The following is a 20349-nucleotide window of genomic DNA, read 5'->3' on the forward strand; positions in this document are numbered from 1 at the left end:
GGACAAATTTATTCAAATAAGCACAAGAAATGAAATTGAACCAGATTCATAGAAAACACCGAGCAATTTCAATTTAACTGTTTTTTTAAACCCTTATAATACTATTTTAAATGTATCAGACTGTAAAATATAGCCTACTAGAGTATTTAAGAAAAAAAAAGCTGATGTTTTTGTTGAAAACAGGCCTACCATCAAAACACCATTTGTTAATTCTATTGATTTCAGTAATGGTGGATAGTGCCCCTTATATACATCAGTTCCAACGATTTTAATGGAATACACTTGATAAGAAATTTGAATTGCAAGTAAATATCTTCTGCCTTTTCATGTGCAGTTGCTGCAATACAGCAATGGGCTATTGAAACAATGTGTAATATTAAGAAATATTATTGGAAATTTCATGGTGAGATTTCACATGATATTGTGTGAAGTGAGGTTAAACAAGAACATATTGCATTGATCTCCAACTGTGCTTTTTTTCTTGGGATTTGTGAATTTACCCTATAAATGATTCATACCGAACAGTGGTTAGATAACCCTATGGTTTCTTTGACAGGCAAGACAATAATCTAATAGATAGATAAAAATCAAAAGTGAATTTAAGATTCACAGAAATATTCTTATGTGCTGAAAAATATGCAGCATTATGAGAGATAAGGCAAAGCTTCAGGAATGCATAACCACCTTGTCAGGACATATGAAAATGTCTCTTTCTAAGAGGTGGAGAACAAGGTGGCCTTTGATGAAGGTGATCTGAAAATCTGATGCATAATTTAGAGTGGTTCTTATAGAATCCCTGTAGCTGCAATCCCAGGGTGAAATGGTAAGGGAATATTAGGTCCATAACGAGATTGCAGTCCACAGCTGGTAAAGTGAAATGAAGGGAAAGTGAAACCACAGCATATGTTATGTGAAACAGTGTGTAGCACTGCTGAGTGGAAAAGCAGCATGAAACTTGACAGTTCCTAGCATGCGAGAGAAAGCTGTATACAGTACGGTAAGTACGGTAGGTCAAGCAGATCGATAGGGAAACTAAGCAGGCATGGAGGTCCAAGAAGGTAAAGACTGATAGAAGTGGAAATTATGGAAGTTCAGCTTCAAAAGAGAAGACAACAGAGTTCTAGATAGTTATATCTTGTTCAACAAAGTTTCTCAAAAGGGAAGTGGAAAGGAAAAGGAACTCAAGGAGGACACAGAAACCTGAGAATGTTATTTCCCACATTATATCCTAATACTTGCCCTGGACAATGAGGTACACTCAGTTGATCAGACACATACAGCAAACACAAAGTAAAACATGCTTTTGTGGGAACTTTGATGTTCTTTTATTGTTTGCTTGCAAACATTTCATTACCCACCTAGGTGACACCATCACTAATGCAATTTAACATCAAACAGGAGAATCTTTTCTCCGTGTATTCCATAGATAGAGCATAGCATGCTGACATAAAGGTAAAGGTCCCCCTCCTACACGCTAGTCCTTTCTGGCTCATCTCTGTCACAAAGCTGAAGAGCCAGCACTGTCCGAAGACATGTGGTCATGTGGCCAGCATGACTAAATGCTGAAGACGCATGGAACACCTTCCCACCAAAGCGGTCCCTATTTTTCTACTTGCATTTTTTACATGCTTTCAAACTGCTAGGTTGGCAGAACCTGGGACAAGTAACAGGAGCTCACTCTGTTACATGGTGCTAGGGATTAGAACCGCTGAACTGCCGACCTTTCTGATCGACAAGCTCAGCGTCTTAGCCACCATGTCCCCTATAGCATGCTGACATACCCACTTCCAAATTACAAATGCAAGGATTCCACTGCCTGTTCATAGAATTTTCATAGGTTTGCCAAAACAAGGGGACTTGAGCAGCTGTCTGGAATGTGTCTTGCCCCCCCCTTGCAAAATATAGGTTTTGTGTATACTAATTTTGTCAGTTCTTACCTGTGTATTCAAGAAGACAAATGCACTCATACTTCCCTATGAGGTCCAAACAAGTGGCACCATTTAGGCAAGGTTCAGAAGCACACTCATTCACGTCCCGTTCACAATATTTCCCTTGGTAACCTGGGACACAGTAGCAGGAGTATCCCTGGATCTTGTCTCTGCACAAAGCTCCATTGAGGCAAGGATTGGAAAGGCATTCATCAATGTTAATTTCACAGTGTGTACCTGTGAATCCTTTGGCACAGAGGCAAGTGAAACCACCAGGTTCATCCTGGCAGGTGCCTCCATGCCTACAGAAATATGAGTCACACAAACTAGTGGTAGTTTCACAAACAGTGCCAGTGTACCCCATGGGACAATCACAAGTAAAGTCAAGGTTTCCAGGAACACTTGCACAAGTAGCGTTGTGAAGGCAAGGGACAGAAGAGCAAGGATCATGCGCTTCTTTAATACAATCTTCTGCCGAAATATCCTCTGATGACTCCAGACAGTGGCAACTAGCGGCCGTGGCAGCCGCATGGCACTCAGAGTCCTTTTGGCAAGAACCGGACAGGCACTTGGGGCCATCATTCATGCAAAGTGATTCTAAAAATAACAGAAACACAAAAGAAAAATTAATAGACAGCTTTTAGCAAATCAGCAAATGAGCTATGCAAGAAAAACTTGCACTCCCCTTTTCTAGTTTAATAGAAAAAGCTCTCTTGTTCAGGGCTTAAAAGTGCATTTATATACTGTATCTCATAATCAGGAAGTCCTCAAAGTATTTACAAATCAATATTGGGACAAACGTATCTTACTGTTCTATATACATAATTATTTTACAATTACTTATTTTGCCATAGTTATTCTGGGGTAAGCTGTTTTTTCTTCCAAATGAGTAGGAACTCTCATTTCTACTTCTACTGTTATATGGATAATTCACAAACCTTCAAAGGCACTACAAAAAAAAAGGAGCTGAACTTTTATACTTGGCACAAGGTTCATTTTGATTCACACAGGCCCATTTTCCTCCCCCATCCTTCCCCCCTCCCCAATTCCCTTTCCTTAGTAAAATATTCTGTCTGTATTCAGTCTGGATTTCAAGACAGTAGACGAAGATCGTGGATCTGTTCTGCAGAACAGTAAGCATAATGCTTGATCTATTTAAACATGAAAATAATATTTCATGCACCTATTGCAGGGTGTCCAACCTTGGCAACTTTAAGACTTGTGGACTTCAACTCCCAGAATTCCTCAGCCAGGAATTCTGGGAGTTGAAGTCCACAAGTCTTAAAGTTGCCAAGGTTGGACACCCCTGACCTATTGTAATTTGTTGAATGGTAGGAAGTATCAGACAAACTTTCTTTCAGGTGACTTAAAACGTAAATAAAATAACATGTAATATATGAGAATGTGTGTGTGTATTTTAAAAAAAACCCTACTGTATCAATCATTTAAAATGTAAATATAGAGTGTTATGGAGGGATCTAGATAGATCATAGCTTGAAGAATCATCAACTACCACAAAGCAAGAAGTAGATTTTTCTAGTTTCTAAAGATGCTGTATTTTATACAGCTGCAAAATTGAGTCTCTATTCCTCCTCCTCCCCCCTCCTCCTCCTCCTCTTCCTCTTCCCCCTTCCTCTCCCTCTTCCTCTCTCTGTGCCACATTTTCCCCCCAATTTTTACTTAGAAAAATATTTTATTATCAGCTATCCAAATGATTAGCTGGAAAGCTGCAAATGTTACATCTCAAAGAAGAATAAAGCCTAAAAAGGAGATTATATCTTCCCTGCAGTAGTTCTTATATGGCGAATTATATAGTAATTATATAGTATAATTATATAGTAAATTATGAGATTAAAAAAATATAAGGGGAGATGCTGGTGACAGCATAAACTTATAAAAGTGAATATCTCTCCCTAGGTTGTTTTTAGACTTTCCCATACTTAAAATTTTTGAGAACAAGATTTGGCGGTATTGAAGGACGGTATTGAATCTCCTCTGCCTTAGAATATAAAGTGTGCTCACGTTTACATCTCAGCTCTCTTGTCTTTAAAAATGTACTGAAAAGTCACATGTGACCTGGTCCAAAATATATGAGCGTTCATTAAACGTCTGGATATTTAGAAGATGTAGGAAATTCTTTTGTAAGTAGACATAATTTCCTTCTTCACAGGGCTTACTTGGCATACGTATCTCCCTGAAAAGGGAACATAGATAACTTCCCGGAGTTTGGCCTTTTCGCACAGGAAAGTGAGTATCTGATTCCATGGGAACTACCTTTCCTGTATATACTGACCTATTTTGTGAGTAACCCTTGCTAGGGGGTAAAATCATGCTGTGTACAGGCACAAGTGCTTCCTCATGCTTGAGCTACAAACATCTGTTCTTGAAATAAGAATATTGTCCCAATTAACACTTTCAGGGGGGAGTAAAGAGTGTGAGAGAAAGGATGGGGTGTAGGTTAAAGCCCGCAGTGATGACGGGAGCTGAGTCTTAGTAGCTTTGTATATAGAATTAGAACCACACAAATTCTCTTCTGTTTTCCACCAGTTAAGATCACTTAGCAGTGACCTGCTCTGACAAAAAATTTTTAGAAAAATTTAAGATCTAAAAATATTAAAATAAACTGCTGATCATTCTAAATTTAGACTGACTGATACATGAAGTAATGCTCAGAGTCTATTTAAAAGACATTATGGCACTAACCTAATTATTCAAATAATTAGTGCCAAACATTTTACCCCATTGTTAAAGCCTTTTGATGTAACTGAGAAGCTTGGCAAGAGGATTTTCCCGCTTAGAAAATGGAATATATTACATTTGAAGTAACGAGTTTTCCCAGGAAGATTTTGTTCACATTAAAGATTGCCATCTACTGGCTAGTATTAGTATTAATCAAGATATAGCAGAAATTCTTTTTCTAAAAATAATCCCACAGAAGGATTGACATCTGATATTATAACACAATTGTAGTATAAATCAGGAAGCCAGATACTATGGAAAAGTGACTGTCCTTCAGAGTCTTTGAAAAGTCTGTACAGTTGCTGCTCAATTGTAATTGTTAATATGATTGAACGGAGGAAATTATTAAATACATGGGATACATAAACTGAAATGAATCAAGATCATATTTTTAATTAAATGAAATCCCATGTTTCTCCTGTCTATGTTTTTTAGGGAATGTGATCAATGCACACCATTCTAACACAAAAGATAGTACATGGCCTAAAAAACATCCCTTGAGAAGTCTACATTACTGGCAAAAGATGGATGGAAACAGAAGTGGTCAACTAGCAGAAAAGTGAGTGGACTCACTGTGGTAATGAGTGTCCCACTGGGAGGAAGGAAGGAAGGAAGGAAAGAAGGAAGGAAGGAAGGAAGGAAGGAAGGAAGGAAGGAAGGAAGGAAGGAAGGAAGGAAGGAAGGAAGGAAGGAAGGAAGGAAGGAAAGAAGGAAGGAAAGAAGGAAGGAAGGAAGGAAGGAAAGGAAGGAAGGAAGGAAGGAAGGAAAGAAGGAAGGAAGGAAGGACTGCATAGTTATTTCCATGAAACCGTCTCTTCCTAGTTACATGTACATGTCCTATCAGGTCTAGCAGAAAAGTTACAGGCTCTATCTATTAAGGAATGTCATCTGATGGGACCCCAGAGGAGAGCTTTTTCTGCCATAGCACCAGTGGTGGTATTCTACTGGTTCGGCCCGGTTCAAGCGAACCGATAGTAAAACATGCTACCGGTTTGGTCAAACAGATAGTAAAAAAACCCTGCTACCCGTTTGGCCAAACTGGTGTTTCCGACAATCAGCTGTGCCGTGTGATTTAGATTAGCTAGAAAGCAGGAAAGCATTGAATTTTTTTGTTTTCCAGCTAATCTAAATCACCCGGCACAGATGATCCCCTCCTCACTGTTGTACTTACCTCACCAGGAGGCTTCTCTAAGGCCCAGTAGGCAAAAAACGGGGTGCAAGGGTGGATGCTGTGTGGCCCCCCCGTGCCCCATTTTTGCTCCCAAGCTTCAGAGGCCCAGTATGCAAAAAATGGGGGCGGAGGTGCTGCGAAAGGGGAAAAAAACACCACCTAGCCACGCCCACCTATCATATGACCACCTGGACACATCCACCTAGCTACGCCACAGAAACGTAGTAAAAATATTTGAATCTCACCACTGCATAGCACCTGCCTCTTGGAATATCATTCCCCTAGAGGTTAGATTGGCCCCAATCCTACTTGTCTTTTGAAAGGATCTATCAATAGTTGTGTCAATGTGCCTTGGTATCAAGTGACAATTTAGGACCTGCCCGGTGGCTATATTGATTGATTGATGACTTTCATTTGCCTATCTTTTATATTTTTTGGTTTTAATTTTGGGTTTTAAAGAGGACTAACTACATTACTTATTGATTTGGGGTTTCTTTTTTTTTTTACTGGTTATATTATTTGCTTATCTTAATAATGCGAGTCACCTACAGTAAGAGATGTGAGATGGGTGGTTATAAAAATTGAATAAATAAATGAATAAGATCTATTTTTCTCCAGGAACTGGGTTCACTTTAAAGTTTTTGGTAATTTTTTTTTTCTAGAGCAAGAATGTGCTTTGTTGGTTCAAGGCTGCATTAGACATGTGTATTATATTGAGGTCTGCATCCTTAAGGTAAATTCAGGGTATTCAGAAAAGGATGTGTGGTAGTTAGTGGTTTTTTTTTTCTCTTTTAAACATGAAATGAATGCTTTAAATCTCTGTAAGTCTTAATGTTCTTCTTGCATTCTGAGTCTCTGAAATCTCACTCTATGGACTCAAGGAGCAATAGAAGGAATTCTAATACAGTCTGTGGGATGTGTTTTATACACACCTCTTTCCTAGTTCATTGAATAGCCTGTCCCTTTGGCAGAATACACCAGCCTGTGACTCTTTCTAGCTATTGGAGAATTTAGGCCTACAGAGAACTGAAACCATAGCAATATGGGATATTTTTTTTAATAACAGAGCAGGGATATCAGAATAATCTGTAATGGATTCTTTTCAAGGGAAATGGTGTGATAAACCAAAAAGAATCCATCATGTTATGCCTAAAAAAACGTGTATTGTTGGGACAAGAATATCATAGTTTAGATATTAGGGAAAGACACACATAAAATGTTAAGGGTTTTTACAAATGAAATGAAATTCCAATGTTCCTGCTCCCCCTCCCTCAATTCACAAGTTATATTAGTATTTAAATTTATTGCTGAATTTAGGATTGTATGCAATCCTTCCATTTTTGCTTTAGCTTCTAGACCCACATATCTTAAGAGTAGCAGAATACAATAATAGTTGCTATTTCCTTCATGCAAATTGTATTTCCACAAAGATCATTACAGTGACCACAGTACAGTAAAGTACAACACGGAACAACACAATAGCCTTCTGGACTGTCAATGACCCGCACTGCATGTCAGCCTGCAATAGTGCAAGAATTCTAAATGTGGCACCTGAGAGTGCCAATGTAGTCATGGACACCTCATTTGTCACCTCTTGCATTTCAGATATGTGTGATTTTTCTACATTAAAAACTAATTTAATTTAAGAACTGTTAAGCTGCAATGCTGCAAAACAAGGATTTTCAGCTTCCAGTACAATGTTTCTGTTCAAGATTGGCCCTGAGCCTCAAATGGCTTCCATAATCCATACCCTCTTTTAGAAAATAAAAATGATGGGTGGCTACTACTTAGTCTCTATTTGGATATGGATCTACTTTGCAGGAGAAAAAAAAAAGGAATTGAGAATAATAAGAAATGACCTGCATGATGGTAGGCTAGAGTGGTTTGCGTAGCAAGTAGTATTCACATAAGTCCATGCTTTGTAACTGGCTAAAAATATCACAGCCATGAATGTGTCCCTTATTAAAGGCAAAGTTAGTAGTTGCAGCAAACTTACTTTGTTCCTTCCTGGCAGATGGGATGTCATGCCCCAGCACATAACTTTTATCTCTACTGTTGCTCTCTAGCACCATCTAATGGTCAGAGGGACAAATACCAATTATATTGTTTTGAAGCTGACCCAACCCCTTTACCCATCAGCCCACACTCTCAAAACAAGCGCCCACTGGGAAGCCAAACTCCATTTTCCTTTAGCATTTGGAGACAGAAGCACAAAGAAGAATCCATCTTAAATCTGTGGTACATGTTCATTCAATGACAAACCCACATCCCACACAAAGAGCATTGCTGTTTCACTGTATCCTGTTCTTTCAATAAAGCATCCAGATCCATGCACACAGTCTGTTTTATTGGAGGATAGGTAGGTTTAGCTGCATGTCAAGCTGCACACAGAGCAATGTGTTGTGAGGACAGAACATGGGACTCTCATTTACTGATTTTTGCCTGAGAAGAGCAAAACCTGTTGATAATTATCCAAGAAAGAGAAGCATTGAGAAGATCTGATGCCCCACTTTGATATAAATGCCATTTTTGACTCTTGAAACTCTCCCTTCTTCCTTTCTCTCAGTTCCAGTCTCTTTAAACTTGGCCTATTAGCTGACCTCTTTTTATCACCTCCATTATTTGGGGACTTAATAACTGTTTAACAAGACACATATTCAGTAAATAATAAAAAATTCTTTTGCAATATTCCCTAAAATTAAACAGCCACAATTAGAGCTGATTTCTATGCATCAGCAAAGGTTTTCTTCTTCTTCCGTATCTTAGAATTGTACAAATATTTTTAGTAGTCAAGTGGTTATTTCAAGCAGGCCAACCTGCCAATGAGATTATACCCAACCATGTTCAATTCATGGTACCAATAAAATATCTTCAAATCCTAAATAGGAATTGAAATAACATATTTTGTTGGACATATATTTGTTGCCTAAGGTATTAAGCATGGCTTTAAGGAATTTATTGCTTTGGTATACCTAGGTATGTCTCAATTTATTTGCAATGGGTTGTGACAGATAGTGAAGGAGGCATCCTGTAAACCTACTAAGAACTCCCTAGCAAATCAAACCCAGAAGACCATGTATGCTATCTTGAGTTTTCTAGTGCTACATAATGACTCTTAAGGGGATGCCAAAAAGAATAAGAACATAAGCATATAATTTATGAAGAGCCCAAGACATGGAATGCTTTTTCTCAGTCATATACAATATGAAAAGAAAGAGAAATGGGATACTTGAATCATACAGAACAGTAGGCAATGAATTAAAATAAGCCGGGCAGAGAGGCTACAGAAAAGCACTAAGTTTTATTTTTGGCATTTTCACCCAGTCAAGGATCTCTGTAGAGTCTAGACCACAAAGCTGCTGATCTGTTCTGCTGTGTATCACAGGCAATACTGTTGATAAGCAAATGGTGGTGCTGTTGATTGTGGCATTCTATATCCTTCATATTCATTGCCAGTCTTCAAGATTTACACTACTAGATTTCATCAGTCCATTATCATTTTCTTTTCCCAGGAGTAAGGCTCACTTAAGCCCCTTGCTGTTCATTCGTGGACAAAATATAAATGCACTATCTGTTCCAATAGCGTACGAGCAAAATAATCTTCTCAACTGCAATAGATGAATGAGAAAGTCCACAACTTACACTCATGTGATTTAAGTGTATAGCCGCAGCATTGTCAAGCTTTTCCCCCCCCTAAACTTCTCCACTCATCCTGCAAAGCACTCTATTTCCTTATTGCTGTATGTCAGGGGTGTCAAACTCACATCGTTATAGCGGTGTCACATGATGTATCAGGACTTTTTTTTCCGTTCTCCAAACTGGGTGTGGCCGTGGCCAGCATGTGACACATCTGGCCCACGGGCCAGGAGTTTGACAGCCCTGCTCTATGTTTATATTTTTTTCTAATGACCTCATAATTTCCTGCTTCCCCAGGCAAGGCTTGTCCAAATGCATTACATATAAGGCTCATAGCACCCTACATCCCTATCAAAGCAGCATTATCTTTCAGCGAGATGGGCTGCAAACAAATTTAATAATGAAATAATTATAAATGAAATAAAACAAAAAAATACTTTGTATCAAATTCCAGTCGAACAGAGGGAACTCTGTGTTCTTCAGGAATGAAATATTGCTCTCGCTGCTAATGGAGGTAATATCTCCATTCTTTGTCCCAAATAAAGGTGAAGAAAGTGAGGCTAGGGCAAAAGGATGGACTGCACTATAAGAGGGATAGAAAAAAAGATGAAGAGCAGCAATGGCAGCGGCAGCAGCAGGACAGTAAATAAATAAATAATTTGGAAGGCATTCCTTATATTTTCCAGAAAGCTAATGACAAATTGGATCGCAGAAGAAAAATGAACAAGCCTTTAGGTCATACCTTGTGCAGAAGCAGAAACATTATGGTCGTAAAAACGCCAAGGCACTAAATATAGAATTTATTTACTCCAGGCCTGTTTTTTGAAGCATCCTCCTAAATTGCCATGGCAACCTTATGCATGGCTTATTGCCTTGAATGGAGAACGTTGCCATGGAAATCAATAAAAACAACTGCAATGGCAACAAAAGGAAGAAGCGGTGGTTCTGTTTCCGTAAGAAAGAGCCAATTATTTCGTTAACCCCCCCCCCAAAAAAAACATTTAAATCAGAAAAGACAAAAGAAACTCCATAGTTGTATGAGTGAAAAAGCAAAGTACCATCAACCTTCTCTAGCAAGGAGAAAGTGGTATTATATATAGAAACAAATAAAGAAAAAGAAGAAGCAGCGAATTTTAAAATGATGTTTGGCATTCAAATTGGTACGGTTCCAGTTTGGACCAAGCTATTTATTCATGAATTTTGATTATGTTTTAGTTAATTTGCAAACCTGATGTTATTTTTTTACCCTTGTGAAAATAGGGATTCATTGAAAATACTAAAAGCTGGGGCAATGAAATTAACCTAAGTAAAGGGTTTACACACACACACACACACACACACACACACACACACACACAGGATTAGATTAGCTTAATTGTAACTTATTTACTACAGAAAGAAGCTACATATAATCCAATTGCAGGCTGTCTACTCATGCAATAAAATAAAAAGCCAAAATAAGCTTAGCTGGTCCAGGAATTATCCAAGAATGATTCAAGGTTGAGATGGACTGCATTTGGCTTCATTCCACGTATGGCCTCCTGAAGCCTGTTTTGTTGGTTTGCTTATTAACATTATTCATAGGTTGTCCCAAACCACCCAAATTCTGAACAACAAACAACAACTCCAAAACACCATCATTAAGAACCAACCAGAGGAGGAGGAGGAGAAGGAAGAAGAGGAGATGGACATGACAGTGGAAACTGTAGAGCTTCTTTTCTTACACTACTATTTTATCTGTGTACTGTCTTTGCTGTTCCTATCTAACAAGTACTATATATTAGTCTGAGTCTGTCTTATAAATATAGTAAAATTGGTACCAGCAAGAGACAGGATATGTAAAATTACAGTTTTCTCTGCAAAACAGTCACATCTGTGTTCCATTTTGCTTACAGTGATGCAATGGAAAGATATAGAAAGGAGTTGGAAAAGTTTTTCCTTGTCTCATGGCATGGAAATGATATAAAAAGCAAGTAACAGTAGCAGCAAAATATCCCAAAGGTCAATTTCAGTTCCGTAGCAAAATAATTTGGTCTGCTGTAAGCTTTTTTTTTTTTTTTTTTTAGTTTGGCCTTCTTGCTCAGCTCCAGAAGTTCTGTTCCCCAACTTTTAATGCATAGAGAATATGTTTTCTCTTACAGCAATAGCAATAGCAACAGCACTTAGACTTGTATACTGTTTTACAGTGCTTTAAGCCCTCTCTAAGTGGTTTACAGAGTCAGCATATTGCCTCCAACAATTTGGGTCATCATTTTACCCACCTTGGAAGGATGGAAGGCTGAATCAACTTTGAACCTGGTGAGATTTGAACTGCCAAATTGCAGTCAGCCAGCAGTCAGCAGAAGTAGCCTGCAGTACTGTACTCTAACCATGGTTGAAACTTGGAGACACTCATCCTTGTCAGTGCTGTATGCAGCTAAGTCAACATTACATCACAAGCTTTTTTTCCCCCTTTGTCAGTCAGCCAGGAATCAAGAATGGGGCCTTAGTTTAAAAGATAAATGTACTTTATAAATGTAAGAGCCATGGTGGCGCAGTAGTTAGAATGTAGTACTGCAAGCTACTTCTGCTGACTTCTGACTACTAGCAGTTTGGCAGTTCGATCTTCACCAGCTCAAGGTTGACACAACCTTCCATCCTTCTGGTAAAATGAGGACTCAGATTGTTGGGGGCAATATGCTGACTCTGTAAACCGCTTAGAAAGGGCTGTAAAGCACTATGTGCTATTGCTATTTACTGCTGTTCATTGCTCTTGGTGTGATCTTTTAGGACTTTTAGATGGCAGTCCATCCAAAAGTCTAATCCAACCATCCTACTGAGACCAAGGCTGTAAGTTTTTAAATAAAAATTCAAAGGCATGTTGAATATATACAAATAAGAATTATTCCTAGCTTTGTGTAGCTCTCTTCCAAATGCATCTGCAAAAATCTGTTCTAATATGCCTTCTATTCAGAAAGTAAGCCCAATTTAATGTGTACGTGGGTGAGCGTGCATGCCAAGGAATTGTAGGTGAGTGACACAAGGTTGAATGGATCAGAGGCTTGCAGATTTTGCATCAATAGAAAAGAATATTTGTAATTCAGGGTTGAACTGTGAGCTCCTTGGTGCTCTCTGAGCTTGGTTGTTTTCTTGCAAACATTTCATTGTCATTAATGGTAATGAAATGAATGGTAATAATAGTAGAATAATAGTGAAACAACCAAGAGAACACCAAGGACCCATGGTGTTGCACCAGTCAATTTCTGGCTTATTGTTTGGATCTTTCCAAATGAAATGATCAGTTTGGAAAGCAAGAAACAAGCAGGGACTGGAGACAAGAGTTTACCACTAGTAATGATGATTACTGGCACTGTTGAAACACTCTCTGGGAGCTATCATTATAAGGTCATCATCATCATTGTTTCATATGATAACAATGGGAATTGATGACGATTTGGATTACCATAATGTACTCTACATGGGGTTGCCCTTGAAGACCATCTGGAAACTTCAACTGATTCAGAATGCAACAGTGCACACAATAATGGAGGCCTCATGTTTGCCCATGAAATAGCTTTGTTGTCCAGGTGGCACTGGCTTCTTTCTGGGTGCATAGGGCATGGGGTCAGTTATTTGCAGGATCACATTTCCTAATCACATCTACTGTCCTCCCAGATAAGATAGGATAGGCATGCTCCTAGTCCCTTCCCTGAAATACTGTCATTTAATGGGAACCAAACAGTGTGCTTCTTCCATGGCCACCCCTTCCTCTATCAAACACTCTACTCCCCAAAACTTAGAGGCAGGCCTCTATTCTCCTATCTTTCTGTAAAGCTCTGAAGACCTATTTTCCCCCTCAAGAACTGGGATAAGGGATTGTATGACTTGGTATCAGGTTTTTGTTGTTTTAAATCTTTTTAATGTATTTAGTATTACATTTTATTATAGTGTTTATGTTGTTTTCCTTTTGATTAGGAACTGCCCTAGAGTGGTTATAAGCTGGGTGGATATATAAATGTTCTCAAAAGTAAATAAACTAATGATGTAACTGCTGATTAAGAGAGCCAACATCACTAATTTTCACTCACCTTCCCCTACCACTTTGGCTATGTTACATTGGGTTCTGTACATCAAATACATCCAAAGGGAAGGGTTTGTGATATTTTCAAACGATTGATACTCCTTTCCCATAGCAAAAAGTTTATCTTCTCTTTCACAAAAGAGGTTGATAACCCTGTCATAGTAAAAGCAACAGCCCTGTTACTATTCTGATCATATCAAGGTCCTAAGGGAATCTCTTAAACTCTACTAGATTCACATCATTTCAGCTCCATAGTTCTGATGGCTTAAGCACCTACAGCTATGGCTCCTCCCAAAGTCCCATCAACTAATAAGAGGAGAATTCTACTATCCTCCCTGTCCTCTAAATTTACTTCACTGTATCTGTAGCAAGTGAGAAGCCATGAGATTAGTCAGCTGTAAGAAAAGCAAAAACGATGAATTAAAAATTCTAGGGGCAGACAACAATGGAAGCATAAAAGAGGAAAAAGTGCAGCTTCTAATGATACTGGACCATTAAGAGAAGTGAAGAAAGGGCCTGTGTGGTCCAAGCAGGTCAGTGTTTCCTTAGAGCCAAAACAAACAAACAAACAAACTCACCATTTCAAGAGTGGCAATGGGGATCTGACTTCAGCATCACTCTCATTTATCTGAGATTCTTTACCTGCAGCTTCATCAATAGCCTAACAGGATGGATAGATGGATGGATGGATGGATGGATGGATGGATGGATGGATGGATGGATGGATATCCAAACAGACAGATAGATCATACAAAGGGTTCAAGCAGGATTCCTCACAAACACAAGTGTCTTCTGCAATCTAACATTCAAGCTTTTTGAACCTGGCAAACTCGGGAAATGTTAACCATTTGGATGGAAGATCTTTCTAGCTAGTAGGGTAATGCAACAGAATCTTGAAAAACTGCCAAAGCAATTCTTCAGATCAATTTGTTAGATTGCCTCATTAAGACAGAGTTACTCTGAAACTCTTTATAATACATAATTTGTATAACATAATACATAATTATATTTCTACCTATCGGGCAGCTCATTGTCAACATAAACAAATTAAACAATAATCTCATATTTCATCAACCTTCCTATTATGGCACTTATCACATAGTTCCATGTTTTCTGGTTTCAACTCCCATCCTAGCTCAATTCTAGGAGAAAAAGTCAGGACTTCATAGCCTTCTGGAGAGCGGTACTCTGGATTTCAAGAGGACAGAGGGTGAAGAAGTCATGCCTCCTAGGTCCCACTAGAAGACAACATTTAAGTGTTGGGACTTGGAATGTATCCAGCTATCTGACTGGTTGGACAGGACTTTAGGGAGAGGCAGTGTTTTAACTTTCTCCATTCAGGCAATCATTATTGTGCCAAAATAACAATGATGAAGGATTTTATATTGATTCACTGACCTTTGGGTGATACAGGTAGTCCTTAACTTACTGACTAAAATTGAGCTCAAAATTTTGTTGTTGTGAGGCATTTGTTAAGTGAGTTTTGCCCCATTTTACAACCTTTCTTGCCACCGTTGTTAAGTGAATCACTAGAGTTGATAGGTTAGTAATATGATTGTTACTGTAAGTGAATCTGGCGGCAAAAAAGTTGCAAAAGGTGATCATATCATATGACAGAGCAATAAATATGAAACAGTTGCCAAGCATCTGAATTTTGATCACATGATCATGGAGATGTTACAAAGGTCGTAAGTATGAAAAATTCTCATAAGTCACTTTGTTCAATGCTGTTGTAACTTCAAGTGATCACTAAATCAACTGTTGTAAGTTAAAGGCTGCCTGTACTATGAAGATACTGTAATTAGGAATTGCAAAATGGTTTAAAGTAGGAAGTACAGTAGATAATTTCATTTCCCATTCTACTTTACCCTGAAACAGGACAGCAGCCAAAGCCTTTCTGACCTTTTAAAAAAATCTTCAGATATAAGGATATTTAACCAGTTTTTGAGTCTATGCTGGTGTGATTACATGGCATGCCTCAAAGAGGGGATTCTCTTTGGAATTTAAAAAAACAAGAATTAATTTTTGTCCAGCGAAGCTCTGCCTTAATGTAGCTGCAGGAATCTCTGTGCTTGGTATGCCTCCTGATCAGGAAATGCTGAATTAAACAGATTTATAGCAGAGAGTACAGTAGTCTATGAGTTCAGCACAGGAGCTTTCAAATGTAATGTATTCTTCCTTTCTCATAGGACATTAAAAATACTATTTATTTTTCATAGAACATTAACTCTCCAGGGCTACCATTTATAGATTCTTAAAGATAAGAAAGTTTACTTAAACATGTTTTTTAAAACGGCATCCTAGGTTTTTCTTTGCCTATCAAAGGTGAAACAGGTTAGTGAACGAAGTTGATACTGGTATCATGTAGTCAAAGAACTATTCTAATCTCTTAATCCATGTAAGGAAATTCATTATTCATTTAGTATTTCACTTAATATTAGGTAAACTTAGATTATGCATTCTAGCTGGCATATTTTAGAAAAGAATTTTTTGTTATCTATGCTCCCAAAAGCCTTTCAGATAGCATTTGCCATAAAAAATATTTATTATTTTATTATCTAATATATGAAGGAAGAACATATATCTGAAACAGACCCTGTTAGCAGCTTTAAATTTCACTAGATATCAGTAAAATAAGAATTTTATCACTCTATACTACTATTGTTCAGATTGGTCCCATGGTCCGCCAGATGTTTAGACTGGATTTGGTGTTTTTGTCCACTTATTGTGCCTCCCCAAGGACCTGGGATAGGCAAATGTTGTTTCATAATATTAAGAGATATTAATATGAGAGCAAGTTTGATCTAATGATTAAGGCACCATGATAGAAAGCAGGAGACCATGAATTCAAGTCCTGCCTTAGCCATGAAATCCAGTTTGGGGCTAGCTGATCTCTATTAGCCCAACTTACCTCAAAGGGTTGAGGGTTTTTTTGGGGGGTGGGGAATAGGAGAAGGAATGACTTATTTATAAAAATAACAAAGGTAAGATAAAATCCCTGATCCCTGTTTTAATTAAGTGCGATTAGTAAAATGTCATTTGAAAATTTTACCAGGCAATTGGAAATAAGATTTATTATCAGGAGCACTCTGTGAAAAAAGGAAGTTGCAAACAAAATATCAATCAAAGTTTATGAACTCTAAACCATCATGGATAATTTTTTTTTAAAGGAAGTTAGCTGAGAAACAGAACTAATTAAAACAAGATTAAGAAATGAAGCATGCAATAGCTGGAGGAATGGAAGGGAGGAATGGCAGGCTGAATGTTGATCATTTAACTTTGGGGGAATGTCTTAGAAATACCAAACATTCATGTCTTCTTTCTATGAAATATAAAGTCCTAAATACACTCTTGGTTCCAAGTTATTTTGAATTCAGCAGGGATTATTTCTGAGTAGAAATTAAATCAAATTTCTGAACAAGATTGTATTCAGCAACATACTAGCCTAGAACCTAGGCTGAGAAGGGTAGAGCAGGGCAGAGGTGGTATTCAGCAGGTTCTGACCAGTTCTGGAGAACCGGTACTGGACATTTTGAATAGTTCAGAGAACTGGCAAATACCACCTCTGACTGGAGATTTTACAGTATCCTTCCTCTGCCATGCCCACCAAGCCACGCCCACAGAACCAGTATTAAAAATTTTTTGAATCCCACCATTGGAGCAGGGTTTTTTTTTGGTAACAAAGGGATATCATTCCTTGGGTAAATGCTTGGATTTTCATTACAGATCTGATTTTAACACAATAAGTGATCCCAGACAATAGAAGGGGCTAACACTAATAAGCACTGATGCAAATTATCCCACAAGATTGGAGCTTTTGGTTTTCTTTTTCTGTGTAGCAACATCAGAATTAGCTAACTTCAAGGATTTATTCTAGCCATATCACAAAAATCATTCATACTCATTTCTTTCTCAGTAACATTTTGAGTGCTACCTCACATGAAGACTATCATCAGTCAGTTTACATACTGTAGATAATTTCTTAGTAAAATTCAGGAGTGGTTTGCCATTGCTTTCTCCTGCACAATAGGAAATGATGACAACTTTGCCATTGTCACGTAAGTGACCATCTGCCTTCAGCATTTTCCATCCACAAGAGGTCATCCCTGGACCTGGCAGCACCAAAGAATTTTCATCCAATCTCCAACATTTCTTCATGGGGGAAGGTTATTGAAAGGGTGATTGGGCTGCAGTTACAAAGGTCTGGAAGAAGTAGATTTTCTGGAGCTGTTGCAGCTGGGTTTCAAGAAGCCATATAGTATAGTGCAGATGTGGCATTGATTTTACTTGTGGAAAACCTCTGATGGACATGGCATGGAGGTAATGTCAGCCAATGTCCTGGCTCTCCTTGATCTCTCAGCAGTTTTCAAAACAATCCATTATTGTATCTTTCTGGATCAGCTGAGAAGTTGGAAGTGAGTTTCTTTGCTGTTTGTCCTTCTTTCTGCAAGGTCATTTCTAGTTGATGTTGGAGTTTGTGGGGAGAGGTCCAATCCTAAGCCTTTGCTTATGAGTATGCCACATAACTCAACTTCCCTATCTAATATCTGCCACACATAACAATCATCCGTGTACATCTTTCATCTGGGCTATTCAAGGGATATTGAGATGTTTTCTTGGTATCTGGAGATTGTGCAGATCTGAATGGTGAACAATTAGCTTTGGCTCAACCTTGACAAGACAGAGTGACCGAGCTTTAGGGTCACCTATATCTAATGATTTTTCCATAAATTAATTTAAATGGGGTCACAGTCCTGCAGATATGCATCTGTGAGTTCATCTTTATGGATGATAGCAATCCTACATGGATGAACACATGTGTTTGTGGAGTGTGTGTGTGTGTGTGTGTGTGTATCATTCTTATAATCTCCATTCTTTTATATATTCTCAGATACTTACATTTCATTTCTGGGAAGACTATTTGAGAAGGTGGTGTTACTGCAATTCCAGATGCAATTGAGTGGCATTGATTTTCTGGATCAATTTGAGATCTTACAATACACAAACTTCTTTTTCCTTTGCTAGGATTATTTATGTCAAAAACTATGATTTCCTTTTTGGTGATCTATTCTGAAGAAAATTTGGTCCTTTATCTCAAGCCATGCCAGAAAGTCCCGCTAAGGAATCATTGTTTGATACCTAGATCAATGACCCTAGATCAATGATGTCACACAAGGAGCTGCCATGTTTCTCCAATACGGCCTCCACCAATAGGAAGGCCCAGCATGATTTCTAGGCATGAGGTGAAATTAAGCCCCACCTCCAAAATTTAGGCCTATTTAAACCATGTGTTTCCCTGCCATTTCTCACATCGTTCATTAGAACTGCACAAGGTGATGAGAAATGGGGGGGAAGGAGAAAACTTGCCTTTAGGAGTGCCCTGCAGGTAGCCTAGGGTAGAATACCCCAATCTACTACCGATAGAAAATTGGCCAATAGAAGCTCCCCAAAGGCAGAGTCACCAGCCGCTTTGGGGTGAGGCATGGCTGCCCGCGGGGCACTCTTGACAGGAGAGCCTACGCACATTCCCCTTGTCAGCTGGTACTCTTGAATGTTGAATAATCTCAAAAAGTAGGCTGGAAGAGGCCTGACAAGATGAGATTAAACTATATAAATCAGCAATGCTGTTGGTGAAGGGGAAACTGGTTTATGAGATGGGGATTCAGCCTGTCTAGAATGAAGTTGCACTTCTTTGAAAAAGTAAATCTCTTCTGCAAAGTGCAAGTTCCTTGGATTCTCAAGTAGAAATCTTCTGGAGACATTCTTCCACTTATGTCCCCATAATCTGAGCTGATCTACCTACAAGACTTGACCTTCCCAAACTATGGAAAGTACTCTTTTGAGAATGTTCTGGATGTCCACATTTTTTGCATCTAGAAAAATCTGTAAATGCCCAGCTGTTTTAAATTGTTAATTGATTTTAATGTTAGCTTTATGTTTTTTACATTCTTATTGTTTCTTAAAATTCTGTTAGCTTCCTTGAATACTTATTCAAATGGATAGGTGGTGTATAAATTAGAATAAATGAATAATATTTCTTCAGCACATCTTCAGTCTTGATTTATCTCCTGAATGTGTCACCAGTGAGAGGCTACAATGGATTCAGTTGTTTCAAGGGCAATCCCCAAGACAAATGTTCTTTACAGAAAGGTAACAGTACCACACTGTATTTTAAGTGTGGGGTTTGGTTTGTACTTCTTCTCTAATTAAAGAATTAGAGCTTATTTTGCCCTTTCTTGCAGTTGTTATTACTAATGGTCTTGATCATTTTTCAACCATGTGTTTAAAACTCTCTGGCAGAAAAAAAAAAGATTATATGCTCGTTAATATTTCATTATCTCTTTCTATTTTATTCAGGCTGCCAAGAATTTTTCAGAGTGGGAGAACTGTAGGGTGACTTTAAAATTTAAATGGAACTTTTCCAAATGCATTTGGTTTCATTACACAATGACAAATACTTTTCTAATGCTTTTTATCATTTCCATGCTACTTTGTAACAGAGAACAGGATTATGTATTATCCCTGAAATTGTTAAGACTACTTGATTTTTGATAAAGAGTTGAGAATTCAGATTTATCTTTGGATTGTTAGCAAAATACATGAACACACTTACAACACCCTCAGGTTTGAATGGCTACACTGGAGATTAAGAAAAACCATAAACCATACGGTTTAGTGCATTCCATAGGCATACCATCTGGGCTGCAAAAATCCAGAAGAGCACTCAGAATATGCTAGTTCTTTGCTGCCATCTATCAATTATCTGGAGTTTTGCAGGTTCGATATGGCATTTGTATATGTAAATCACACATGAA

General features: G+C 38.2%; 1 protein-coding gene and 1 long non-coding RNA gene across 4 annotated transcripts in view; one reads left to right on the forward strand and one right to left on the reverse strand.

Annotated features, from left to right (window-relative positions):
• The window catches only part of CRB1 (crumbs cell polarity complex component 1), a 153661-nt gene that overhangs the window by 106621 nt on the left and 26691 nt on the right, over positions 1 to 20349 (reverse strand). For all 3 annotated transcript variants that reach the window (XM_087960817.1, XM_087960816.1, XM_087960818.1), the window contains exon 2: positions 1938 to 2525. In XM_087960817.1, the coding sequence (XP_087816943.1) occupies positions 1938 to 2525 (588 nt within the window). The remainder of the gene's footprint in view (positions 1 to 1937; positions 2526 to 20349) is intronic.
• The window catches only part of LOC148131287 (uncharacterized), a 64640-nt gene that overhangs the window by 1709 nt on the left and 42582 nt on the right, over positions 1 to 20349 (forward strand). The window lies entirely within an intron of this gene.

The sequence above is a fragment of the Notechis scutatus genome, chromosome 3 (assembly GCF_049901735.1).
Source record: "Notechis scutatus isolate UNSWTSFEM ecotype Mainland chromosome 3, rNotScu1.2, whole genome shotgun sequence".
In the NCBI taxonomy this organism is placed as follows: domain Eukaryota; kingdom Metazoa; phylum Chordata; class Lepidosauria; order Squamata; family Elapidae; genus Notechis; species Notechis scutatus.